Raw genomic sequence first — 27,732 nt, 5'->3', positions numbered from 1 at the left:
ACATTGCTGCAACACGAGCCACACAATCATGTCTGACTGTCTTGGTTCTGACAGGAGAAGAAGCCTTTTAAAATAATCTGAATGCACTTTTGTACAACCAAATCAGGATTTTCACTGAATTAGATTGTATTGTTAATTGCTTCTCTGCAGGGGGAAATGGGAACTCCAAAATGCAGAAGTAATGTGTGCACACAGAGCACTGGCCTGGCATTGTCCAGAGCCCAGAACACCCCTGGCTCCCTGCCCTCAGACCCACTAACAGAGTGCCAGGGCTGAGGCATCACCCTGGGGACCCCTCCCTCTGTGGGGCTGTGCAATGGGCACTTAAAGGCCCCCAGGTCCAACCAGGCAGCCAAAGTGGCAGCACAGAGTGTGGAGTGGACAGGGAATGTGCCATCCTCTTTGCAGGGAGTGAAAGGGACAGTCCCTGGACAGTGCAGAGCTCAGTGCTTGCTCTGGGAGAGGCCCAGCAGCAGAGCTCTCCACAGCTCCCTTCTCTGGGAGCAGGAAGAAATCATCAACTCCCACGTTTCAGGCAATGTTTGCTTCCTTGCCAGCTTGTTCTCTCTTCAGGGAAGGAAATGCTGCAGCCCTGCTCACTCACAGCACCTCCCTTCCCAAGATCTATTTTATATGCAGGGCCTGGAGCACTGGGTTAGAGATCAGGGGAAGATCAAAAGCCACCGTGCCCATCCTGCAACCTGCTCCTCCAGCAGGAGAGGCCCTCCCAGCCAGGGGATATTGAGTCAGGAGGGAGAGGAAACACAAAGGCAGTGATAAGAAATACTTCAAACCCCACAAACTTCACACAAGCCTGCTTATAAACCCACCCACCCACCCACCCAGGACAAGCCCACAGTCAGACTTTCCACTTTGCCCAGTGGCCAGCAAGCCCCAGGTTGCTCTTTGCTGGCAGGAACTGGTGGGACCAAAATTGGTTTCATTCACATACAAAGAAGCATTTTTTGGTCAACCCCTATTTTATAAGGAGAAGAAGGATGTGTTTAACCTTGCACTGGCAGAGAGCTGTGCAGGGCTGAGCCCTCCCTGTGCACATCAGCTTGTGGAGGAGCTCATCATGAAATTGAGCACAGCTCAGGGTGAGCACAGCACCCTGGACTTTACAGATAAGAAAAAAACACACTCTGAAGTCACTCCTACTTAGAGTGGTACTTCCCTAAGATGACAACATCCCCCACTCACTGCAGGCAGAATAAATTCCTATTCAGGTGAATAACAGTGTGAGTCTGATAAGGGCTGGACTTGCACTAAACCTTTTTACTCAACGGGGACAGAGAGAGGCTTTGTCTCTTCTGCCTGCTCCCTGATTTTCATGTATCCTGTACAAACAGAACATTTTTAAGAGCAGCACCCTGCTGTCAGACATGGTTGAAATTAGTCAAAGGGCTCTAAAGTATTTTGAAACATGCATGTGCACATACATATAAATACAATTGCATTATTCCTGTTTCCTTAGGAAATCAAACTAAAAACCCCAGACAAGCCAAAACACACATTTTTTCTTCTGTGGAGGTTACAAGAGAACAAACCAGAAGACTGAGATAAGAGACTTCAGTGAGCAGACTAAATAAACTAATCATTGTTTTTACAAAACTGGCTCGGGCCAACTGTGGGAGCAACAAGGCTGGGTTAGGAAATATTCTTGACATGGGAATTATCTGTTCAGAAACACCTTTGGAGGTTTTCCTTCTCCACATCTGTTTTGAAATAGAAGCTGCTGAGCTTATGTAATGTCTGAACCAGCAGAAGAGACTACAGAGAGCACATTTGCAATTGCTGTAGTCCAGTTTACTGTTATTGTTTACTGAATTGCCTGTCTCTTTAAATAAAGGAATTTTTCAGTACAATTCTCAAGGTTTCTGCACAGTGGCTTGGCCAAGGTGGCATTGCTGTGTCTGATCCCTCTCAGCACACATCTGGCTCTGGGACAGCAGGGATGTTCCACCCTAAATATACCATATATCATCTAAATATCTATATAAGTCATCTAACAGGGCTCTGATTCCACAGCACCATTGTGCTGTTCATGACTTAAAGCAGGCAGCAATCACATGTAAATCAATCCCTCTGGCTTCAGGGATTCATTTCATTGATAAGGAATTTGAATTTCTTTCTCACATGCCGAAGATATTTTCACACGGGAGCATTTGCTCCTTCCACACAGTGCAGCTCCTGCTGTGCTGGATTTTAACTCCCAACCTGAACCAGGCTGATGATGAAATCAAGCAAACAATCAGGACAGGATGAGAAAACCTGAACATCTTGAAAATGTCTGGCTTAAAAACAGGCTTAGCCAGTTCTGGGAGCGAAAGGCTGGGATAGTAAATATACTTCATGTGGAAATTACTGCTCAATGAAATCTTTAGGGCAAGAGGGAGTTCCCTCCCCACACCTGTTCTGAAATGGGAGCTGCTGCTGTTGCTGGTTTTTCTTCTGGGTGACCTTGGTATTCAGGAAATGGAGCTTTCACTGGTGGAAGCCAGAGCAGCAGCCAAGACAAACAGGTCCAGAAATCCCTTCCGGAGAGGGGAGAGCACAGAGGAAATTATTCAATTGCCAGCAAAAGAGAAAACTCTTGAGAGCTCTGGAGTCCATGATCCCTCCTCACACCTCAAAGCTGAGGTTCTCCTCCTCTCTCTGGTGTCACACAGTGCTTCAAACACAGCACACATCTGCTGTGGAGACACAGAGGTCTCTGATTTTTAACAAGGGCCATCCCTTAAAATGCCACAGCAAGCAACTCCACTTCTCATGGCCTTCCCTGAGCATCTCTCCTTGCACTGCCAGAGCCCAGGGAGATACCAACTCCCTCTGAGTCCCTTCTGAGTTCGGAGATGTGTTTTGTGTCTGATTTAGGAGCTACAAAAGCCTGCCTAGAACTCATACAATACTGTGTAACTTCTTTTTTTACACACCAAACACTTTCTAATCTGGATCGAGATAGAGCAGCCTTGGCTGCCTCTTCTTGCAACACTAGCTTTTGCTTGGAAATCCAGCAGGCAGGAAATAATTCCCAAAGTCTATAAATTAGTTTTGGCTTTGAGTACACCAACCATTAATTTCTGTGTCTGCACTATTTAATGTAGAGCTTGGATGAAATATGTCCCTGTAGCTCCCAAAAAGATTGAGCTACTCCTGGACTTCCAGGGCAATTGAACAAATGAATAACCATGTAATGGAAGGAAACTACACAGAACATGAGGGACTCCTTGCCTTGCAATCCTTCCTTTCAGGCATGCTGGAACTGCAGCCCCTGCTCCACTGCCAGATGGCACACAACATGTTCTGAAAATAAAGATAATAAAGATACCACTGTCGATGCTGTGACTACTGGGAGAACTGGGGAAAGTTTTCCCACTGGGATGGCTACAATAGACACCCTCCAGTCATGCTGACTGCACTGAGCTGGTCTGAAACTCTGTTAGTTTTTGGTTTTTTTCAAGGCTCTTTTAACATGTTCAGCCAATTCTATCAATTTCAACATTAGTGATAAAAGGACTCAGTTTACCTTTCAAGGCAAGGCTGTTGGGTTAGAACAGCAGAGATATCACAGAGAGCAAGCTCTGAAGTTTTAAACTGCAGAATGTTTAACAAAGGTACTTAGGTACTTCTCTCACTGTTGTTGGCAAATTCAGTCTGCTCCTAAATGAATGGTATTACAGCAAACAGCTGAGACCTGTGTGATTGCTTGGGACCCTTCAAATAATGAACAATTCCAGAGCAGTTCATTAGCAGCAGCCCTGAGGAGCTGCTCCAGCTGCCCCTGGTGCTGCTGCTGTGTCCTGCTGCAGTGATTTGTGCTCAGTGCTGCTCAGGGAAGAGCTGATGGCAATGCAGGGGTTCCCATCCTGGCAGGGCCACACCATGCCCAGGAATGTTTCCTGCTCTGCAAACCCCACATTTCCCTGCTCAGCTCAGCCCTGTCAGTGGCAGATTCCAGCCTCCCCCAGCACAAACAGCTGGAGTTTAATTTTCCCTGAGACAAAGATCTAATCCTTCCTAACCATCCAGAGGAGGTCTGGTGTTTTCAGAATTTCTTCTGGGGTTTTGGTGCACTTGTCCCTGCACCCCTGAGAGTCACAAACATGCAGTACAAATCCTCCTGTGTTTGGAGCTTTCAGGTTAGATTAAAACCTATCCATTCAGGGGGCCAAAAAGCACAAAAGGAGTTCAGGAAAACTGCATTTGTCTCTGTGCACAGCAATGGATTTCATGGAAAATTAGCCTCAGAATCAATACAAAGTTGGATGCATGATGCTGGTTTTGTGCTCGTGGGGCTTTCATGCTGCAGGAGATGTGGTTTCTTGTTTTGTGAAGTGCTGAAAGGCTTTGAGAGTTTCGTGATTTTGCTGCTAATCAGTGTGTGACAGTGCCATGCCTGATCAAAGCAGGGTTCAACAGAGAAGAACAGAACATAACCCTTTCCATGCTCAGGCCCTTATTCCTGTTCTGTGGGAAAAAAAATCCCAAACTATTCCAGTGCCAGGAAATCTCCCCAGTTTAATATCCTTCAATCCTGACCTATAACCCTGCTAATCAAGCCCTCTAACACACATCTGCCAATGGGCTTCAAATCTAAGCCTAAACCTAAGTCTAAAGCCCAGTTTGGCTCTCTCCATCACAACATGGTTACTTTAAAATACAGAAACCATTTGAAGAGCTAGAAAAGTGAAATTCCTCCACTGTTTGTTTTTCAGTGGGAAGCAAAGAAAGCTCTCCTGAGAGAGAAGATACATCCTAACCTAGAGACTCCAAAGAAAGCTTCCAGAGGGAAAGGCAAAGCCCAGAACACTGGCTCAGGAGTAATGTGGCAATTGCCTGTGCTGCAGAAAGTGTCACATTACCAGGTTGATGTTCTTGGCTTCTATGTGCTCCAGGACAAGGGTGGCCAGGAGCTGTGTGTCCCACTCCACAGCAGGATCATCAGGAAGATCCCTGGAAATGAGAAGGGCCATCAGTCACTTCACTGCTGAGAACTTTGTAAAGGCCACTCTGGAACAGAGAGATCATCTTGATCACAGAATGAAATCAAGATAAATTTATTTACCATATAAAACCAGCTTAAGAGTCTTACAGGCTTGGATACTGGAGGGTTGAAAGAGAAAGAGCAGTTCCAACACCCTCCTCATGGATTTGTCAAGGTCTCCCTTTCCTCTTACCATCAAGGCAGACTTTGTGACTGCTTTACTTCAAGCAACATCTATTTTGTAAATTCTTTTTCTTGATTTATCCCAAACAAATTTAAAACCCCTTTAAAAACACATTTTTCTGAAAGACTTCCTAATCATAATCTACTGGTGAATTACATTGGGATGGTACCAAGCAAACTCCAGCTGTCATTTATTCAGGAATAATCCACTAACCACAACCAGAGGACAGCAGAGTTGTAATTATATGCCCTGGATTTGATAGTAGCTGTTCATGTGTTTATTTTGTGCTCTGCATACCCAGCTGGTATGCAGAGCACACTGTGACTGAACTCCCTGCCTGGGTATTTTGGATTGCAGGACTCTAGGGGCAGGGACCATGAGCCAAATGCAAAATAGCACCAGACAGCCAAGAGAACATTCCATATTTACACAACTGAGAGCTGAATGTGACCCCCCAGTCATTATGTTTGAATGATGCCAAGAAAACACTGCTCACAGAGCTGCAAAGGTTATTAGTAACAATAGGATAACACACAGCTGCTAAACCCAATAATGACACGTTCAACTGGTCTTTTTCTCAGACCTTTTCCCTGCTCTGGAAGTCTGATAATCACTGTGAGGTGGTTCAGCAGCAAAATGACTACACAGCAAAATGACTACACAAAATTCTCCCACAGAGCCAGGGGCTGGAGCTGAACCTCTCCAGCTGTTTGCAGCAGAGAGCAGGGGCCACATCCCATCCCTGCTCAGGCCTTGCTCCCTCCTTGCCTGCAGGGACAGCAACATCTGCAACAAAACGACAGGGAAAGTCTCCTTGGCACACCCCAAAATAAAAATAAACCTCAGCCTGGGTCTTCTAGCCACAGATTTTCCCACTGCTGTTAACAGCAGTTGGAGTGGAAGGAAGAGCTTTATGTCCAAACTGACCATTAGATTTTTTGTGTTGTTACATTTCCCTGTTCAGCTCAGGCCCAAATAATGTGAATTAGAAACCCCAGCACAAGGGAAGGAGTTCCTGCACCAGGCTGCACATTCCAGCTCTGGCCCCTCTAGCAGCACTACAGCAACAGAAAGTTTTGTATTGTTGGCAATTCCCTCTGGGACAGACAGCACCTCTGTCTGATGGACACCACACACCTGAATTTCAGCCCTGGAAGGATGCCCTGGTGCATCTGGTGGCTGCCTCATCAGCTTAACAAACCTGAATCTTTCACACAGACTTTCACACCTCCTGTTTGAGGAGTAAGTGGCCCAGGTGACTCTGAGGGTATCACCAGTCCCAGCATGTCACAACAAGCCTTCAACTGAGCACATTTATAAATATGATTCACCTAAAACATCTCAAGAAACAAGCAGACTGAGTCCAAGTGCAAGTGTGACAGTGCTTCAGTTGTTTGAATGATTCCTTCCAGGTCTGTCAAGCCTTAACCTGATAATATTAAAGCAGCAAATTATCCAACAGGGTTCTTCCACTGATCACTTGCAGTGCAAATATCATTCCCCTTTTTGGACAGGGCTTAAATGGAGGAAGTGAAGAGTCCCATTAAAACAGGAAGGGTGCTCCAACAGTGAGAGGTCAGGAAAAAAAAAGTAGGGCTTGGAATTTATGATGTCCAGGAGGCTTTGGTGTCATAGCCACAGCACTCAGCTTTATTGGGCTGTTTCCAAAAAGGCTGCTGGGTAGTGGAGCAGGTTTTAACTAGTTTAGACAGATAAAGATCATCCTCGTCAATGGAAATGAACAGCTGGAGGCAACGGTTTAGAATCCCTGGAAACAAAACAATCTGAAGGCATGAGCAAATTAACTCCATCAACACTGAACTGATTGAGCAGGAATATTCTACCCAAAATTCTGCTTCTACCCAGTTACTGCTGGTCATAGAGAGACCACTTACTGCCAGCAAGGAAAAGGAAATATTCTTCTTGCATCATATTTGTCAGGTACAGAAGAGAAGCTGATCTTGCCAAACAAGAGACACATGCACAGAAGCACATTCCTAACTCATTAATAGCCACGATGGCCCATGGAAGCATTCCCAGCTCATTCTGCAAACACAAAAACTTACACACAGCTAACTGACAAAGCCAGAGGCACCCAGGGAAGTCAGCAGAACTACATTCATTCAGCAATAAATACATTCATCTAGACTGCTCCAGGAAGTGACTTTTCTTTCATGGTAAGAGTTCATAGAATACTTTATGAAGTTGGAAATGTGTTCCCATGATAGTAAGGGACCCACAGAAAACATGAGAGCAGTAATTTTCTGCCTGTGCTCTGGATATCAGTAATTGGGTACAATAAGGATGAAAAGGTGATGAAGAGAACTGAGTTCAAACACAGCCATGCACTCAGGACAGGCTCACACGAGGTCTCCACATGCCCAGGGAACTCTGAAGGGACATCAAACTTCAAAAACTGCTCACAAAATCATTCCTGAAAAAAAATATTTTTCCTAATATCATAAATAGGTTCTGCCCAAACCTGCACAGTCCCCCGAGGTGCTGCACTATTAAAATAAAGTTGCATTCATTGCTTTTACCTTCAGAACCTTGTATGAGAAACATTCAGCATTTCAGTGGTTAATTGCACGCTGCCTTTCTGGCTAAGGCTGATAATGCCTCAGAGCTCAAGGTCGAAGGGCTGAGATAAAGGACTATAAAGGAGTGAAAATTAGCACATTCCCTGGAGCACACTGGAGCTGGTCCCAGGAGACACCGTTCCCCTCCCTGTCCTCTGCCCCACAGAGCTCCTCGTTGCTGCTGTCAGTCACTGCCACACACCAAGACATAAATCCTGCACCGAGGCTCCCAGGTCCTGCTGCTGGAGGGGGCTGTGGGAAGGGCACAGGGCTTTGGGCACTTGGCCATATTTCCATCAAACTATTATGGTCTGGAGGGGATGTTTATGGGATTCCACGTGTCTGATATTGAATGCAGGTGGCTGCTTGGATGCAGGGAAAAATGGGGAGATGAATAGGAGGAAAAAAATATTTTTAATTGAATAAGGCTCCAGAAGAGTTGTGTTCCCAGGAATTTTCAGTGAAACCCATGCTGTGCACTGTACAGGGAATTTACAGCTGTGCCAGGGGATCTGCAGCCTCAAGAAAAGAAATGGAGAATTATGCTGCAGTGTGGAGAAGAGTCTGTCTCTGCTCACTGATTTCAGCAGTCACAGGAAACATCACGTTCAGAAAACAAAATCCTGCACCTTCCTCTGTACCCATCCAGGACCCCTGGTTTTCTCTACCTCACTCTTTGCTTTCCCTCCTGCCAAGCTGAGCAGAGCAGACATTGGCATGTGCAGCTGCCCTTCCCAAGGTTTGCCCAGGAAGGAGGCAGTGGATGTCCTGGCTGTCCTGGAGCTCCCTTGTGGGGATCTGTAAGTGCCCACAGCAAAGCACACCAGCATGAGGCACCATCCCACCTTGTGCAGGTTTGGCCCAGCAGCCTCACAGCTGAGAATGAGAGATGTCCAAAATCATCATCAATCATTTCTGCCTGGAGCCAGCTCCTCTCCAGGGCTCCCCTCTGCCTGCCCTGGGCTGGAGCTGCTCTCCCACCTCAGCCTGGAACACTCTGCACTTTGCCAGCCCTGCTGCCCCTGCCAGCAGCCAGCAGAGTTTTGTAGGCTCATCTTTCTAGGAACATTTGTGCTCAAGATGATCAGATTCCTGTCATTTGGGAGGTCACTTTTGGCCAAGGTAGAGATTTCAAAGCCTTCACAGATACATATTGCCAAGTTATACCTTCCTTACATGATAGACTGCTCAATCCTTGTCCAATTTTCCACTGCTCACCTTCCACAGAGCTTTCAGCAGCAGCCAGGGTGTTCAGATGGACAATCCTCTCTTGAAGCCCTCCATGTAATTTATTCTGCTCATGAACTAAGCTCTCATGACTGCTCTAAAGGTTAAGTTAAACCCAACAGCTGGTCTGTGTGATGGCCACGTGGCTCCACAAACAGCAAATGGGCTGTGGGATAACCTTGAGACCTGACCCTCTGTGAGCCGGAAAATCCCCAGGCCCTGGGGGCTCTGGTTACCCCAGAGTCACCCATGGGGAGCAGCAGGGACCTCTCTGCCCTGACATGAAACCTTTGTGGATGGCTTTTACAGGGAGCAGGCAACAGAGTGACTTCTTGGAGATGTTAAGATCTCCATTTACACATTCCAAGATACCAGTGCCAAACTTTCAAGGTGCCCATGTGATTTTCCATCCCACCACACACCAAAAGGGTCACGATGAAAGAGCTTTCTCATTTCTCATTGCCTTTTAATCCTGCACAACCTTAATCAGACCAAGGCTAGGGACAAGGAAACTTTTTTGGCATGACTTCTCCTTATCCCCAGTGCCTGATTTTCCATTAAATCAGCCCAAAGGTCAGTGGGCTGATGGTGGAAGCAGGTGAGCTGCTGTGCACGAGGCTCCCAGCTGGGAACAACGACCACAAAGTGTTTGTTGGAACAGAAGATGCCCTTTGTATAAAGTTATAACTGTATGAAATGAACATCTGGGCAATGAAACTGGATCAAGAAGCAAAAGATCCCACAGAACAAAATGAGGTGAGTGCACAATTAGTGAAAAGGCCATGTGATGACTAGAGGCAATCAGTGACCTTTATATCACAGCTTCAAAGTAATTGAAAAAAATGTGTAAACAGAAATTATTTCATGCTCTCCAAAGTAGAGCAGGGAATTTTATTTTTGAGATTATGCTAAGATAAGCTAAGACTGGCTAGCCCTGGGTCTTGAAGCACAGCCTCTAAATCCTGACTTTTATAACTATTTATAAATTCCTCTTCCTATAATGGGCAATTACTGACAGGAGGGAATTATTGCTGTTAGGCTGCATGTACATCTCTGATTCAAATGAAAATAGCCCACTTAGATAAATGATCAGCATCTTGCAACATCATGTTCTACAGAGAACAGATGCTGTGTGCTTATTGGAATGTAACAACCTCCAATTTGGGAGAGAAATGGACTGGAGCAGGATGCCAACTGTCAAATGAAAAGCCACCTACGACAGGGAAGCTCAAGAAATTTTTAGACCAGCAGCATCCTCCCTCTCCTCATAGTAAAGAAATACTGATTATTCTGAGAGTTGTATTTTAAGATTGGAAATAATAATCTTAGGGTTTGGTGTAGGTAGAGGGTAAAGGAAGTAGGGAAGATGTAATGACTGGAATATTAACAGTAAAATACTCTGGAAGAGCTCTGCATGTTCCCAGGGACAAACCCACAGCTCTGACAGGTGACACTCCAGCTTCCTCCATCCCTCCCCAAAGACAAAGGGTAATTAGGTCCTGAGGGAACCCATTTTTTTGACTTGGGCATGATCATGTGTTTCTCTTTAAAAAATAAGCATCCTTTGGGTTTAAATTCACAGGAATTATGACAGAACACAGGACTGATTGTTTGCAAAGACCTATCCAAATGGCCCTGTACTAATTTATTTTTTTTAATGAATTATTGATGATTTCTAAGCAGAGACTGATGTCTATTCACAGGGATGACACAATTGCTTATCATAATTTGAAATCTGGTATTCATTTGACGTCTGTGCCTCAGTGCCTTGTTGATAAATTACAGCACAAAGCTCTGTAGGAACAAGTTCATATTCAATGTCTTCAAACAAAAACAATTGATGGTTCCTTTCAAGACCAGAAACACATAGAAGCTATGATGGCTTAAGCTAATTTTAAAAAGTAACTTAAAAAAATAGTTTGGAGAGGGCATCAGGCCCTGCTGTGTAAGACAGGGAACAAAATTCAACTCAATTATTTCTGAATTGGTATTTAGTCACAGTATTTTTATCTTCTGCTCTTCACACCAGTGAAATGGAAATGATTATATGTTTGCCCCTATGTAAAGAAGTTTGGGATCCTTCTAAAGAAAGTATTCTGTCTGTTCTCTGATTTCTAGATGGAAATCTAAGATGTGTCTCAGCAATCCTGGGTACTGGGAACCCCACTAACCTGTCCTTTACTCCTTGGACTGTCTTCCCATGGGGTACCGAATCAAATTCAACATCTTGGTCTTGACTTGAAGGTCTAGCCCAAAAGATACAAAATACTGCATAAAACTCCAAAATTAAGAGTATAGTGAACAGTTCTGTCCATTTGGAGCTGAGGAGCTCTGCAACAAGGATAACATTTCAAGCAGTCAGGACTTCCTTAGAGGCTGGTGCCAAACAGTGAATGGGCTCTCAAATCAAGCAATCACAAACTGCTTTGATTTCTACTGCAAATACCAGGAATGCTCCTGGGAACCTGTTCTTTTCAGCAGAAAACACAGTAATATTTCCAGTTCAAAATTCCCCAGGCTCTCCAGAGCAGATAAGAGAGCTGAGACATTTGGGCCAAATGTCATCCCAACAATGGAGACCCCGTTTGCCAAAGCACGTGACAGGGGCTGGGTGTGTCACCTACTGGGCACCTCGCTTTGGTCACGTAGATGTCACCTCATGATGCTGCAGCTGAGGGACACCACTTCCAGGAGGGACAGCTCCTGGGCAAAGCAGCAGCATTTCAGTTCAGCTCCTTCCTAAGGCCAGCAAGGTGGATGGAAATGCTCAGTGGAAAGCCTGCACAGCAGACGTGGACTACAGCAGCTGGTGGCCTTTGGGAGTTTCAGAGCACACTCTCAGAACCATCTGCTGTTGTCTGTGCCAGCTCCCAGGGGAGGGACAGACTGACCTGATCCCAAAAAAGGTGGACTGGTCTCTACAAACTCCCTGGGCTCCATTATGTACCCTTTGGGATGTCTCTGGTCACTCTGGTATGTCAGAGTCACAGGGGAAGGACTCAGCCCAAAACACCACCAGCACTGTGAGGAAAGAGCATCACCAGGCCCAGATGAAGTGACAGGAATGTCCAGAATAGCTCCCAGATCATTCCTCATTATTATTGTTGGCTTTGCCACAGTGCCTCGGAATTCATCTGGGCCCTGACAGTCTAAGTTGCCCTGACTGAGAACAAAAAGCCCAGCAATCCCACAATCACCACTGATGTTTTTAAACTGAAACACAAACCACCAGCAAAACCAGGAGTCTCTGAGGAGCAGACCACAGGACTTCAGTCCTTCCTTAGTTTATTTTGTTTTGTAAAATGCTTGAAGAAAGGAACAGCTCAGTGGGGCAGAGCTTGGGACAGGGTGTGTTAAGCCATTCACCAAGAAGCCATGTCCAGCTCACATGGGTCCTGGCACCACTGGCTCAAGGACAGATCCCAGTTCCAAACTGGGCCAGGAGGTCTCACTGTCCTGGCAGAAGAGCACAGGTAGAAGGCAATACCCTGTTGCTCTTAGCTAGTTTTGCTCTGCAGTTCTGCCACACAAAAGGTCACACATGCATCCTAACATGCCAAGGGCCTCACAGTGGAAAAGGTACAAACCCAAGGGGAAGGAACAAAAAGTCTCTCACAGCAGCCAGTAAAATCTTTCAGAGGCAAATGACTGAAATACCACAGCCTTCATACGCCAAATAAACCTGGTGACCCTTCAGCACAACCTTAATATTAAATCTGTTTGCTCTTGGAACGATAAACACACCACGCTGTGTAGGCAAACTGCACTTCTGATTCTGGCCCATGGAAGTCAAACAGGACTTTGCCACTGGCTCAATGGCCAGACCCTCAAAAAGCAGGAGAGCCAAAAACATAATCACTTCAGCCAAAGAGATAGACCTTGGTCTATCCCACATAACAAAAATACTACAGTCAGAAACCTCGGGAGACAGCTTGTAGCCAAATCAATCCCTCAGCCACTTTAATTAATCATCTGGAAAGTGAAAGCACAGAATAGTCGCTTCACGGACATTGATTTCTCATGCCAAAACTTATGTAAATGCAGATGCAACTTCAGCAGAGCTCTCCAGAGGATGATGGCCTGATTCCAAATGCAGCTTCCCATGTTGCAACATTCCAACTTCGCTCTACCAATTCTATCCAAAAAAGTTTCGGGACTTCTCAGCCTCCCACAAACTCCCATCTCCTGCAATCCATTTAACCAATGCAATGATCTGGGAGCATTAATTCTTGCAGTCATGCTGTACCCACATAATGCTGACATTCTGATGCCCTGGGCTCTCCAGCTGGGTGCAAATTTCAGTCCTTCACCAAATCACTTCCTTTTAGAAGACAATGTATCAGGAAGTCAAACACCTCTCTTACTCCCACAGACTTTACCGGCATGCAAAGTTTCTGCTCATGCAAACAGAAACAAGTCTGCAGGCACTGAGAGCACCCCAGTTGCAGAGCTCCATCAGCAAGCTCCTCTCTCTCCCTGCTCCCGGTGAAACCTCCCACAGCAGCCCGGCCACGAACTATGCCTGGAACCCCATTTGCGACAGCAAAGTGGGCCTCGGCAACAATGAACAAGCCGAGCAGAAGGAACGCGGGGCCCTTTGTGGCCGGGGCCGCTGCCAGCGTTATGCAATGCTCGCTATGGCAACGCGGGCGCTCGGCAGTAACCCCGCCGCAGGCACTGAACTCTGCCCCACTGGCGAGCGCCGAGCCGCCCACTCGCCCGGCCGGGCTGTTTACACTGCTCACATGACGGCCCGAGGGAGGCTCCTGGCAGCCGCTCCAGCAGCCAGCCGGATTTCTAGGACCGGCCGGCACTGCCAAAGGCTGGCAGCCATTCGCTCTTGCGAGCTGCGGGGCCCGCCCGCAGCGCCCCGGAGAAGGGAAGGGCAGCGGGGCGGCGAGTGGGGCTTGGTCCTCCCGATATCAACGCACTGAGCATCCAGCGAGGGGAGAGAGAAGTCAGGAAGCTTTAAGGAAGGGAACTGAATTGTTGCAAAGTGTGGAATATGTAGAAATCCCTTTGCTTGCTAAAATGTATAAATAGTAAAGAGTTCTGCTGGTTGATTTGTGGAGTTCCACCTGGCACACCCAGGCTTGGCAGCTCTGAAATAAAAAATCAGTGTCTGTCTCGAGTGTGCCATTATTGGCTTGCTGCACACCGGGTAACAAATCCGATTTTTGCAAACAGTATCTTTTTTCTTTCCTTAATGAGTGGCAGATGAGTGAGGATAATGAACTGGAGCTGGGCACTCCTCAAGAGCTGTGTGCCATGAGCTGCACGTACCTGGGTTACACGAGGTTGCACAGAACTCCCAGAGTGGCACAGAACTGTCCCGGCTCTGGGCTCGGGAGCATTCACCAGGGCACGGAGGAGGATGTGGAGACAGGGATGCTGTGCTCCACAGGTGCCTTGCTAAAATGGTGATTTAGTCTTACAGCACAATCCCGAAGGAAAAAGCTGCAGATTCCCAACGCGCTGTGTGAGCGCTGCTACTGCTCCGGCACTTCCACAGCATTTATTTCCACACGTTAACAGATGTTCATTAACTCACACCCCTGCGAGGCTGGTATGGGGAAGTGAGTGAATAATAACCTCCACGTTTTCTAATGAGAGAATTAAGAGCTCAGGTAACTCTCCCTGGAGAGCCCGAGGCAGCAGAGCTGAGTCAGGGGCAGAGCCTGGACCGGAGCCCTGAGCCCGGCTCGGCTGCAGCACCCACACACACTGCAGGAATATGCTTCACTGCCTGGGGCAAGCAACAACCCAATCCTCAACAGGCCTCTCACGGCTGCTCTGCAGAGCCTCCTATATTTCTGGGCACTTGGACTGAGCAGAAAACATATTTACAGTTGCAAATGATCCACCATTACCACCAACATCAAAGGAGCTGCTTAAACATATCCCCAAAACTTGCCAGGGACCAAAGTGTGACCTCTGCATCACCTAATTGTGCTCTGCATGACACAGCCCTGGATGACTCCTTGTGTCAATACTCTTGGCTGCTCTTCCTTTTAGGTAAAAACTCATGTCATGCCCTAAAATATTGTATTCTCCAGTAAAACCTTGCTACTCTCAGTAAGAGTTTGTGTGGATTTCTCTTTGCTGTGCTGACAAGTTCCTTGTCACAAGAATGGGCCCTGCAGATACAGCTCTGAAAAGCAGTGCCTTGACACCAGAACTGCCTTTCACATGTTCATCCAGTTAGCCCTACATCCAAACATAAAAGCTTCACTAAAAAATAGGAAGGAAATTTAGGTCTGGCTAAAAATCTTGACACTCCTAAATTTCAGTTTAAATCGGTGGCTCAGTCTCATTTCTGCAGGAACAGGCTCTTGCAGCTCTCTGACCCTCACTGGTGACAGCAGCTGTGGGAGTTCTCCTCCAAGCCTCAGTCTCTTGGCACCAATCCTGCAAAGCCTTCACCTCTCTCCCCCACGGGTCAAACCTCTGCCTGCAAATGTTTTTATCCTGCAATATTATATAGTGCCTTTCCCAAGGCAAATGATAAACCAGCCTTGGCAGCCCATCGTGTGGCTACTTACAAGAAGAGAAATGCTGAGTATTTGCCTAATGAAACAGAAATACAGGAAGAAAATATTTATAACAATGCTACTGTTTAAATAATGGAGACCATAATTCATTACAGATGTGACCCTTCTCCAAAATGAAGGGTTTAAATCTTGCTGATGCAACGTAATGACAAGAAGTAGAATGGATTTAATGAAGAATTCAACCAACTTCAATTCTGAATTGCCCCCTTTTATCACCTGCCATTTTGTACCCCAAAATAGGAACAAAATTTGCTTTCAAGCATTGTTTGTCAGACTTTTCAGTGCTCAGATTTAAAAACTGATTGATAGGAAAACATCCATCCTTCATCCTAAAAGAGACTGAGCCCTTCTACATTTAACAAAATTCAGTTAATCATTAACAATTAAAGATGAGAAAATGCCATGGAACTCAGACAAGATTTGTTATGCTTACAGTCAAATATAAAAAATGGAAAATGTATGTGCATGGAGGGGAGGATGTGTAATGAATTATTTCAGTGCAAATGGCAATTGCAGAGAAACAGACTGCAACACTGAAATGAGAAACCCTGAAATTACTGTACAAGGAGTCTGCAGGTACAATGAGATTGAGTTAATATGTGACTGGTTAGAAGAGGGGGCATGACTTGGCATGGAACAGCAATCAAAATGTTTCCATTTAATGCTTCACTTGGCATAGAAGGATCAGGTAACAAAATATTCACCCAAAACACATTTCAGTTGCTAAAAAGGCATTTCAGTTCCCTGCACTGCAGTAAAAATACTTTTTTCATTTTAACTAAAATGGATTTAAGAAGCTACAAGAGGCAAAAGATGCTCAGTGATGTCCAGCAAAGAGTTAATTTCCCTTCTCTTGATGCAATAAGACTGAAATCATAAAACACCATCCACATTTGCTAATCTAGTACACATTAGGAAAAAGGTGGATGTGCAACAAATGAAAACATTCACTTCCTATTTGCTTCATCAAGTTCTGTTTTCTCCTTTTCAAAAAGCTGGTGTTGCATCACCTGAACAGCATTTCCTTCAGAACAAATTACCTAAAGTCTTCAAAATTGGCTTCAGTATCTCCACCAAAAGCAACAGTAAAACTCTATGAGCAAACAAGTAAAATTCATTGAATTCTTTGAGATACTGAGTATCTTTTACACATTTTTACTCATTATATGAAAATACCTGCAAGTGTTTAACCATTTGCCAGCATCACTTACCTGCTAACAGAACATCTTATTCTATTGACAGTTGCTGTGAGTTGGGCTTTCTGTATTGCTGGCACTCTGTTGGTGGGGCTGGGTTCTCTTAAACAAAATTCCTACTTGGTAGTGGGGTTATGTTAAATGTATTCCCAACCCAGCAGGTGTCCTTTAAGGAATTGATTCTTTTTAATAGTTTGCTCTTATCTGAAGTACCACACCCACCACCTTCTAATTCAATTTTACACTGGAACTGAAAAACTTTGTCATTTTATGTCTGCTGACTGAACTGGGGCCAAGGGGAATAAAACCATTAAGGTTTCACGTGAACTCAGAGAAGAAAGACTTCTTTGGTAATATAATTACAGAGCACAGAGCTCGTAAGAGGAAATGAACTACAGGGATTTATTTGATTAGACTTTTTTTCTTTTTCCTTTTTAATGATAGCAAGGGCTCTCCTTCCCCCACCCCTTCCAGTGTAACCGTAGATGTTAAGCAAATTCTTGGCAGGCAGGAACTGGGACTGTTACAGAGGGATGTTTCAATGGGACACTGTTATGGATGGAGTGAGTCCAGTTCAGTTTTGAGTATCTCACCCATTGCTGAGGAGCCTGAACAACACTCCAGCTGTATGAAGAGTTTGTTTGCAAAAGGAGCTGAGGTTGTGTCCCACCACATCACCTTTCCAGCATCAGGGCAAAGCAGGAGCAGGGATCTGTGAGCCTCTTCAGGGGCTGTGCAAGCCTCAAGGGCAGTGACCAGGTTACTTCGTTGTCTTGGTAACGTTGTGGTTGACCTGGGCTGACCAGATCACTGTGACTTAATCATCCTAAGAAGGAAACAACTGCAACAAGTGGAGAGCTAATTACTGTAGGCTCCCTCCCTGAATGGACTTCCTCAAGCTCGTGCCTCACGTTCACAACCTTTGGCCTGCCTAAGCATTCAACCAATTCTGACTGTGCACCTCCCTGGGACAAGCAAGTCACCTGCAGCACTCAGTACCATGGATCTGTATCTGTTCACACCCACACACTCCCTGGGGTCTCAGGAAGCAGCAGGTTATAAACTCTTATTTACACTGTGTCAATATAGAGGATTTTACTGTTAGTTACAATGTAAAGTGCATGTTTTATCTACTCAGTGTTTAAGCCCTTTTTTTCTCTCTCTCAGTACAATAATGCAGCTGTGGAGATCATCTGGGAGACTGAAACAAATGGTGCCCTGATATAATCATAACAGAGCTGGATGAAAGGCAATTTCAGCAAAAATCTTGACAGAAGAATCTGCTTCTGTTTAAGTCTGACCTGTTCTCCTTGCAGAAACAGCATGACAGAATGTTTTGCAAAAGATTTGTATTTATATGCTTGGCTGTCAGCTCTAGATGTTGCTCCTTGTCTGTATAATAATTACATGGAATGCTCAGTGGAGATGTTCTCTAAATTGAAATAAACAGAATCAATACAGACTTAACTGCACTGTCACACCACATGAATAAAACATGCTGATGGATTTTCTTGGCCAGTGTTCAACAGGGATTTATTTGGTCATTGTTATGCTATGCAAAGTGCATGTTAAATGGTGTGCCAGCAGTTGAAAAATGCCATTTCTGTCTAACTTTCACCTGCTGTTGTTACCAGTAACTCCTAGGATTCCTCAAACAGAAAGAGTTGCATATTTATCTCTGCCACACAGTACAAGTGAAGAAAAAGAAACATTTTGGAAAATAGCTATGTACAATGGTTAACACTGGATAGGGATCTAGGGCACAGATATTACATAAAAAATTACTTGACATAACTACCAGTTACCTTTGAATCCTCTCCATTTCTTGTACTTATTTCTCCAACACCAAACCATCCTTTTTTCATGCTGCCTGATGAACTGCTGCAGTTCACTGGCTCCTGGACCTTCACTTGCTTTTGCAGTTTATGTATCTTTTAGAAGGTCTCACAAAGCAACAGCCAAACCCCTAAATGTGGTCACTTCCTTCATCATTCCAAGCAGACCAAGGTTGTTTCAGTTCACTGGAAGGCACTGAAGCATGTTCAGGTCTCATCTGATTACAGAGCCTGTAATGCCCCGAGGCCACTGAGACTGTCAACACAGCTGTCCCTGTGTGCTGAGACAAATGTCCTGCTGGGCAATCCCTGAGTCAAAATGGAAACACAACTTCTGACATGGATTAGGGGTAAGGACAAGGACTGGAAATAGGCCAGGAAGCCAGGGAAGTTTATTAGGTATTACTAAAGGAGATTCTATTGAGCTGTTAGGAAATACCTTGACCCTGGTGCTGTTCTGCAAGTCCAAGTATTCTGAAGTATTTCACTTCTCTGGTCACCTGTTGCTAACATAACATAAAAATTAACATTTTCTGAGCATGTTTCAGACACACAAGACTACACAGAATATGTATAAAGCTCATAAAGAAGGGAGGTGCAGAGATCTGCACTCTAATGGCATTATTAGCTCTTGTGAGAAAAGCAGTCTTACTGCTTCAGCACTGAGCAGCTCCCACCCTCACCCATCCCACACCCTCATCCTCCCCACACCCTCACCAACCCCACACCCTCATCCTCCCCACACCTTCACCCATCCCACACCCTCATCCTCCCCACACCTTCACCCATCCCACCCTCACCCATCCCCTACCCTCAGGAAAACCCTGGCAGAGCTGCAGTCAAAGGCAGAAATTCTGTTTCCTGACACAAACTCTGCAGCAGAAGCAGACTGGAGCAATCCAGTCCCTGAAACCACTGAACAATCTCCTGAATGCACATCCTGAGGGTTAAACATCCCCAAATAAATTACAATTACTGTTCGTGCAGATCACCTTAAGACCTTGGGCAACAGTGTTTTAACATTAAATTCTGCAGGTTTATTTTCCTAATACCTCTTCATATTCTTTCTTTTTAATTAATTTTCTGGTCATCTGTGGCTTAGAAAATTATTGATTCAGTAGGTATCTGCTCCCGCATCTGGGTTTTCTTTAAACAAAGTCACAAAAATGATGAATCTTCTCCTACATAGTACTTTATTGCTACCTACATTCATGCTTTTGGTGTTTTAATCATAACTAGAGGTTCACACACTCCCATCTCAGCAAGTACAGTATGCTGGATAAGCCAAAAAAACATTTTCAGTTGAAGGCTTGCCCAGACATCTAATATTTTATCATAAAAATCTGAAATTTTGTTTTGCTCTGAGTCACTGATAAAAAAATTACTTCATGGAACATTTGAAATGGGAAAAAAGAAAAAAGGGAAAACAGGCCTGTAAAACAGGACTCAAAGAATTGGCAGGAGCATTCCCAACCTTGGGCCCTGTCACTGCCAGTTCAGCTGCTCCAAGGGCCAGGGGGTGTTGGTGACACCACAACAGTGACAGTGCCACACAGAAAATTCAAACCAGGCTGTGGTGAGGGCCAAGCCAGCAAAATTCCTGCCCACCTCTTCCTGCAGGCCAGGACAGGTGGGTGTCAACCCACTCACTAAATAAGTGATTTAGTTCTTTCTAAAACAACTCTCTCTCTAAGGATTAAATTTAATTTCTCCAGTTTGTTGTATTAATAGGGATGGAGTGATGCATTTCTCCTCACTAAATTAACTTTTAGTCATGGTTTGTGCAATTTTGAGTTGAGATGGAAGCTGGAGCTCCAAATCATAACAGTATTTTATAATTGTTTCCAAACAACTGGGTAAATTATATCAGAATTTCTAGAAATAATGGAAAAGCTTATCAAAACACAGTATTAAAAACTAACACATGCAGTAAACAAAGATAATATTAACTGTAGTTAAGGAGATAAAGCAGTTGGTTTTGGATCACACATGCTGGTGAGGCATCTAAAAAATTAGTAGAACAGACTTTCACATCTATTTTTATTCACAGACCACAAGAAGAAAAAGGATTTCCTCCTTCAGTTTTGAATGAGCTTCTCAGCTCTGAATTACTGAGTGTCTGATAAGACAACTCAAAAGGAGTCTCTCACTCTAAAATAGTCTAGTGCTAAGAGAGAGGACTCCATCCATTCTGTGGTTTTACTTTCTCTTAAACAGTGTCAGGAAAAAGCACAGTGCCTGCCTCTTAAATTTCATGTCAGTTATCATGTTAAGAATACATGAATCTGAGTTCTTAGAACAGATGGTCATAAATGCACATTAAATTATAATGGTTAACTTTAAACCATTTAATTTAACATAATAAAATATTAATAATTGCAATAAATTTTGATCCATGCTGCTCCAGTGGCTTTTGGTTTTACAGGGCAAAATCAGGCTTGTCAGCTAATGAATTCTTGTGACTGATTGTAGTTATTATCAGTGCCAGAGGCTTTTAAAGCCAGCAGGACCACTATGGTCATTATTCTCATACAAAATGTGTGGAACAGCTCAACAGACCCCACCCACCAAATCTCTTCCTGGTGTTGGTCCTCCTGCACGACCATCAAGTCATCTCATGGATAAAGCAAACAGCTCAAGCATTTTAAACATCCATTATTAGGCCTGGTTTCCACTTCTTTCAACATTCTGGTGGCAGTTTTCCAAGTATTTTGCACCAAGATACTGAACTAGAACAAGAGAATCTCAAACAACACCTGAAGAGGCAATAACAGCTCCTTACTCCTGTCTGATGTTCAAAACCTGGGAAACACACATGCACAGGTGAGGTGACACAGGGCAGCACTCCTTGAGCTGGGCTTGGCTTCAGACAAAGGACTCCTGGCTCTCATCTGCACACTCAGATTCCTGAATACTCTGCCTCCAGCAATGAGTGTGTGAAAATCCCATGAAGGACCCTCCAACCCATCCCTCTGTCCACAGGCAGAGGGAGGAGAGGAAACAGCACCAAGGTGCAGCCTCAGCAAACTGGGCTGGTCCTGCTGCTGGTGGTTTAATGGTACAGAAAAGAACTGAGAGCTCTGTGCTTGTCCCAGGTTCTGCTGAGAGGGCAAAAAGAGCCTCTGGTCACCTCCTTCCCACGAGTGAGCTGAGCATGGGGACTCAGTGAGTACAGTGTTTGCCCTTGAACTGGTGTGGGCTGCATTTGGCACTCTGCTTTTAGATCAATACATAACCCAGGAGTAATCTTATCTGGCAGGAACAGGGGGGCTGGGGGGAGGAACACAGCCCCAGAGGTGAGGAGAGCAACTCTTCTAAATGTTAATGGGTTAAGAATAGAAAGGTCAAATGCCTGCCTTATCAGAAGGCCCCATGTGCAAACAGGCACCAGCTCAGCAACCAGAGCACCAGCTGGGGATAAATGTCAGAAGTTAGTTACTGTAGCTGTAAACACCAAAAGCAGGATGGTGCAACTGGGAAACCTCCCAAGACACTTCTGGTTTATACAGATCACTGGGAAAGTCCAACTGCCAAGTCTGGCTGGAAATTACTTCAATCTTAGAGCTGCTGTGGAAGCAGAGAGCACCTGTGAGCTGTGTGGTGGCCCCACAGTGAGCCACTGTAGGAGGGGTGTTGAGTGTGTCCTGTGTCCAACATCCTGTGCTGGCTCCAGATTGCTCCTGCCAGGCTCACACATTCTCCTGGAATAAGGAGTATGAGGATGGAGACAGAAAGTCCTTCCCCACCTCCCTGCAGGTACAGAGGGCACTAAACAGCAGAAGCTGCATGAGGACCCTGAGCACAATATGTAATGGATTGTGGTGGAATAAGAGATGAAGCAGCACAGGAGAATACATCTTAAATACTAATACATTTTCAGCCCAGTTCTAATTAATCTTCTTGTTGGCATCCAAGGAAAGAAGCCAAAAGTTGTATTACAGTGGGCAGTAATCTTCTTGCAGATACAAGCAATCAACTTGCAGGAATGATGAAGAGCACAAACACATCCTAGTGTGAGAGTTACTGTGAGGGGCCTTTGCCAGTCACCAGAGCATCCAACCTGGCACCTTTTACTTGCAATAAGTTGCCAATAAAATTTATCAGCTGATTCCCATTCTCTGAAAAGGCTGGCAGTGAGCAGCCATCTTGAAGACTACTGCTGTTCCTCCTCTCCTGGTACTGGGAATGCCCCAGGAGAAGGTTACCTGAGTTTGGGAAACAGATCCAGGATATCTGGCACAGCTCCCTGCTTCCTGCAGAACAAAGAGCACCATTCTTGTCACCCTGCTCCCAGCTGTAAACAGCTATCAAAGGAGAGGGTTAACTGCCACGTAAAACACAGAGAAGGAATAGTAACTACAAATCCAGCAAGGCTAAATATATTTTATCCCACAAAAGGGATAAACAAGATCTGTGCTCATAGCTCAGAGATCTTATTCTAACCATTGAATAGTTACTTTAATTGGTAAAGATAGGGTTACATTTAAAAACAAAAAAGGAATGCACCCACTTGAAGCCATGGCTCTCTGAAAGATGATTTTTTGATGTTTGTACCACAAAGTGACACTCTGCAGTTAACTGGCCATGCCTCCAGCCCCAGCCATAGGGGAGAACATCATAACCTACTTAAATCTGCAGGCTGCATCCTCCCTGCAGCAGGGCTCCCAAACAGCACAAACTGCTCCTTCCCTCCACCAGCATTACTGGGCATCTGTTTATCCCCTGCTCTCCTGGCAGCATCTGCTCCCTTGCTGACACACAGGAGCTGCTCCTCTGCATTACCACCTCGTTTGCAGGCTGGGAACTCGAGTTCATCCGTTTGAAAGAGCACAAATATTCAGCAGCACACATTTCACACACATGGCATCACTGAGCTCTATTAACAGCTCTGTTCAACCCTGAAGCTACTGGATTTTCAGTGACAGCTCCAGCATGTTAACGACTTGGGGTGTTTTCTGAATTCATGTAGGGAAGAAAAAGCTTTTATAAAAATACAGGATTTTACCTTTTTCTATTCACAGCAAGAATGACCAAACTTATTTATCCTATGAGTCACATCCTGAAGGCTTCACATGGCTGACAGCCTCAAGAGATATAATATACATTCTGGAGAGCCACTGCAGAGGAGAGAGAGTCTTTTCATCTCTCATTTCTTGAGCTGAGAGCTCAATTGAACTTAGTTCAATTTAGGAATAGGAAACACAACCCAAGTCTTCCAGCAGCACAATGACATTTCCCGAGCTGCTGCAAATTTGAATGAAATAATTTGCCAACTCTGAATGAAGCTGTGGAGATTCTGCCACAACTCCTCTGTTTTATTATGCAGGAGGCAATTTTGAGAATGCTGCCTCAGCTCTGCTGTTTATTCTGTGGACATGTCTGCCTGCTACAAGTCCTGTCACTGCCTCTCACTCTGACACACGCTGGCGTTTTCTTGGCTCTCAGTCACAGAAGGGGAAGAGCACAAGGGTATTGCAGAAACACCTCCTTTCTTCATCCTTCTTTAACATGTTCACATTTTAAAGATGATTCTGTGAGCACATTTCTTGCAGCTGAAACTGTTTCATAGAGTTTCAAAATTGGACAATAAAAATGCATAGTCCACCACAGCATGAAATGCAATGCAGGAGAGACCATATGCAATTTTCTGACCTGTGTTATTTCTATGCTGTCATCATTCTGAGGCATTTGATATGCTACTCTTTGGCTTAAACCCAAGAATGGCATCTGAATTTTTACCATAATAAACTTTCTCAACAGACTTTGCATTCTCATTATTCTACCCATGCAAGCCACAAGGATTTTTTTCCTCCTTAAATGTCCAATCTACAGGCAATGGTTGTGAAACTCCATTATTTCCAGGAACTGCTGGCAAACCTACTGCTGTCTGCTCTTCTCAGTATTGCCTGTATTTTCCTTGTTCAGCCTTAAAAGCCAAACTCGGTTTGCAAAAATGTCTGGGTTTCTTGATGCCAGCACTGAATAAAGAGTAGAACGGGACAGAATTAGATGGTTTTATTATGCTGAAAAGCCATTAACTCACATGAAAGTCTGTAAAACAACAAGAGCATAAAACTGAAAATAGATGCTCAGCCTTAAATCCTATTACTCAGAAATTTTCCTAGGCATTACCAATCTTTTTGGTAATGTCTTTTTAAGATCTACCTTAAATCTTTTTAAGCTCCACCACCCTCATCTGATCTTTACAATAAAAACAATGTGGAATATTTTTTGCAGTTGTAACTACTTGGATTCTCATCATTCAGTAAAGTGAAAATAATCTGTAAAGAAAGGCAGCCTGAATTGTCCAATATAGGTGATGTCTGCCACAATTTGGTCTTCAACAGGCAGAGGTAAAGAACAGACAGGTATTCTCAGTTACCTGGGAAGAGATTACACAACAGGAGATACAGCCAAGAAATCTGGGAGCTGTGACAAAGATTTTGGATTATTCAAATCTTTCATCAGTCATGATGATCCAGAAGCTACAATGGAAAACTTCCCACCTAAGGGTTATCTGCAGGACCCTCAGTGATCTCAGCCACACACAGCAGGATCTTCACAGAGAGAAAGGGAATTACTCCAAATTTACACTGGCAGGACCAAGATCAGAATCTGACCAGACCCAAACAAAAACCAAAGAATGGCACAGGCCGTGAGAACAATCAGAGTCCATGGGGTGTGAAAGCAATGGAGACCTCTGTGATTCCAATGCACTTCAGTGACTTAAAATATTCCAGTGCTATTGTTCTTCCTCCCCAAAACATCTTGGACCTCATCCTGTGTTCCTGAGCACTCCTGAGAGACAGCTCTGAAAAGATAACTGACAAACTCACAATGGCCTGAGCTTCCTCAGCTGAGTATTCCCTTTCACTCCATTTGGGAAAGCTGCAAGGCTGAGTCCTGGGAAGGGGAAAGGGACCATCCACATCAGCCCAGTTCATTCCTAAATGCAAACCACATTGGGCTGTGGAGCACGATAATAAAAACCTGCTGACCTAGTTTCCTGCAGAACAAAATCCTCTGTCTCCCCTCCTCCTGTGCCAAACCTAAATCAGATCTCGAAATTAACCCTTTGACTAGCAAGGAAAACTCTACTAATAATCCTCAACACTCATACAGCATCTCACACCATGAGAATAGCATGGAAATAGCAACTGCTTCATCTCCACAGCTCTGCAAACAGGGAGGGTTATTGCAGGATGAAAGTAAGACCCAGAGAAGGTCAGAGCCCTTAGCAGACTTCAGCAGAGAACTTATTCTCTTCCTTCCAAAGGATTTTGAAGCTCTGTGCTCCAACTGCTTTGTTTGTAACATTTCTTCTATGCAGATATAAAACCTTTGTTCATGATGTTCATGTGGCAAAAAAACAACAGCACAGCTCTGCTTTTTTAAAAACTGCATCAAACCCCTCAAGAAAAGACCATTGTTCTTCCCAAATTTTGCAATGTCAACTTGCAACTCCTTTTCTGGAAGATGAGAGCTGATTGTGTCTGCTCCAAGTGTCTGGTGAAAGTGCTCCCTTGTAATGGCTTCACTTCCTCAGTGATGCAATGTTTCATTTGAAGGGATGCCTGGGGGAGCTTCAGAATGCACCCAGAATGCAAAAATAACAGGGCATGTCACAACAAACTCAGCCAAGAATATACAAATGGGAATCCTTTGGCTGTAGGATGCTTCCAAAGGCAGCTCTGGATCATGCTGCTGCTGCAGAGCAGAACCCACTGCAGACAGGTAGGAGCAGCTGGGGAGCCTCAGATTCCAGACTGCTGAGAGCACCTTTGCTGGCTCACACTGACACAGTCAGCTGGAGGAGTTTTCAGTCATGTGTCAAAGAGGGTTTTATTAACACAAGAGTGGAGATTAACAACTGCTGTAGAGCTTTACAAATGGGTATTTTACAACGAGGTGACCAATGTGCAACCTGCAAGTGGAATTGCTGACTGCAGCCAGAGCTTTCAGTTGCTGTAAGAAAGACCCTGCACTGAATAATTTAATCACTTGTTGCTCATGTACGAACTGAGAGAGCTTTGCTTCATCCAGACAGAACCCAGGACCTGGAATTACTCCAGAATTTCCTACAACAGCTTTTGAAAAAAGAAGGAAGCCGGAAAGTGACAACTACAAGGCATGTCAGCAATGCCACTTCACCTGAGAAGAGGTTCCTGTCTCTGCCACTTTGTCACTCTCTGCAGGGAAGCAGTTAAGGCTTACACAGTAAAGACAGCACTTTATACACTGTACCCTCCAGGGAGTTTGCAGTGAAGAACAGAAAACCTGGATTAGGGAACACTGCAAAGGTTGTTGTAACTATATCTGTTCTCTGGATGCTGCATCTTCTCAGGTGAACACCACAACAGCTTCTGCCCCACCTTGGAAATGAGGAAGACAAAAGTCTGAGTTCCCACAGACTTACTACTAATATTGGTCAGGAGTAGAAACATGATGATGGAAAAATAGCATCTTATTCATCATATCTGCTCCCCGAGGGCTTAGGAGTTGTACATGCTTTTTTTATTGACACAAACAAGCTTTAACTTCTATTGTCTTGCAGAGGAAGAGAAGGCTGAACTCAGTTCTGGCTCACACATCATCTGCAATTCCAGCCAAATCCCAGCCACACAACTTTTATTACTGGGAGGATGTCAGAGGCAAAGGCACAGCTGGAAACTCAGAGCCCAGACTGAGCTTTGCTGTGCTGGCAGGGAGACAAACCAGTTTTTGATTTGTATGTAAACAGAGCCAATCTGAACTGGAAGGTCATTAAGAGAAAACACATTTCACACAACACCCATTGTACAGTTCCCTCTCCAACTTTCCCCATACCAACTTTTTTTTTTTTTTTCAATAAGACTTTGTCTTCTCTTGTTGACTGTTTCAGTGACAATTCCTGGGTGTGCTGAAGTCAATGGCCAACCCCCACTGGAAGTGATGGAACTGAAATTCTTTAGACTGGATCCCAAGGAGGAGTTTGCCCAAGAGAGACTGCAAATCCCTTCCTCTGCTTTCCAATACAGTAATTACCTGCAGAAAATGCATCCATTGCAGATGCAAAGGATGATGTTTCCAAAGCATGTCACAGCCTCAGATCTCACAGATTTACATTAACTGAGGTACTTACATTTTCTACTGTAGCTACAGTTAAAATAAGGTTATGAGAATCCACAAAGAAA

At 44.6% G+C, this 27,732-nt stretch overlaps 1 protein-coding gene across 2 annotated transcripts in view; it reads right to left on the bottom strand.

Annotated features, from left to right (window-relative positions):
* Window positions 1-27,732, bottom strand: part of PIGL (phosphatidylinositol glycan anchor biosynthesis class L) — a 51,874-nt gene that overhangs the window by 14,251 nt on the left and 9,891 nt on the right. The window contains exons 3-4 of one of the 2 annotated variants that reach the window (XM_059865766.1): window positions 18,999-19,065; window positions 4,866-4,956 (exon numbers count right to left, since the gene is read on the bottom strand). In XM_059865766.1, the coding sequence (XP_059721749.1) occupies window positions 4,866-4,956; window positions 18,999-19,065 (158 nt within the window). The remainder of the gene's footprint in view (window positions 1-4,865; window positions 4,957-18,998; window positions 19,066-27,732) is intronic. The other variant, XM_059865767.1, reaches the window with a different exon arrangement.

Source organism: Haemorhous mexicanus, chromosome 22 (genome assembly GCF_027477595.1).
Source record: "Haemorhous mexicanus isolate bHaeMex1 chromosome 22, bHaeMex1.pri, whole genome shotgun sequence".
Taxonomy (NCBI): Eukaryota; Metazoa; Chordata; class Aves; order Passeriformes; family Fringillidae; genus Haemorhous; species Haemorhous mexicanus.
The sequence above is the reverse complement of the archived record's forward strand: the minus strand, read 5'-3'. Positions and strand labels throughout refer to the sequence as shown.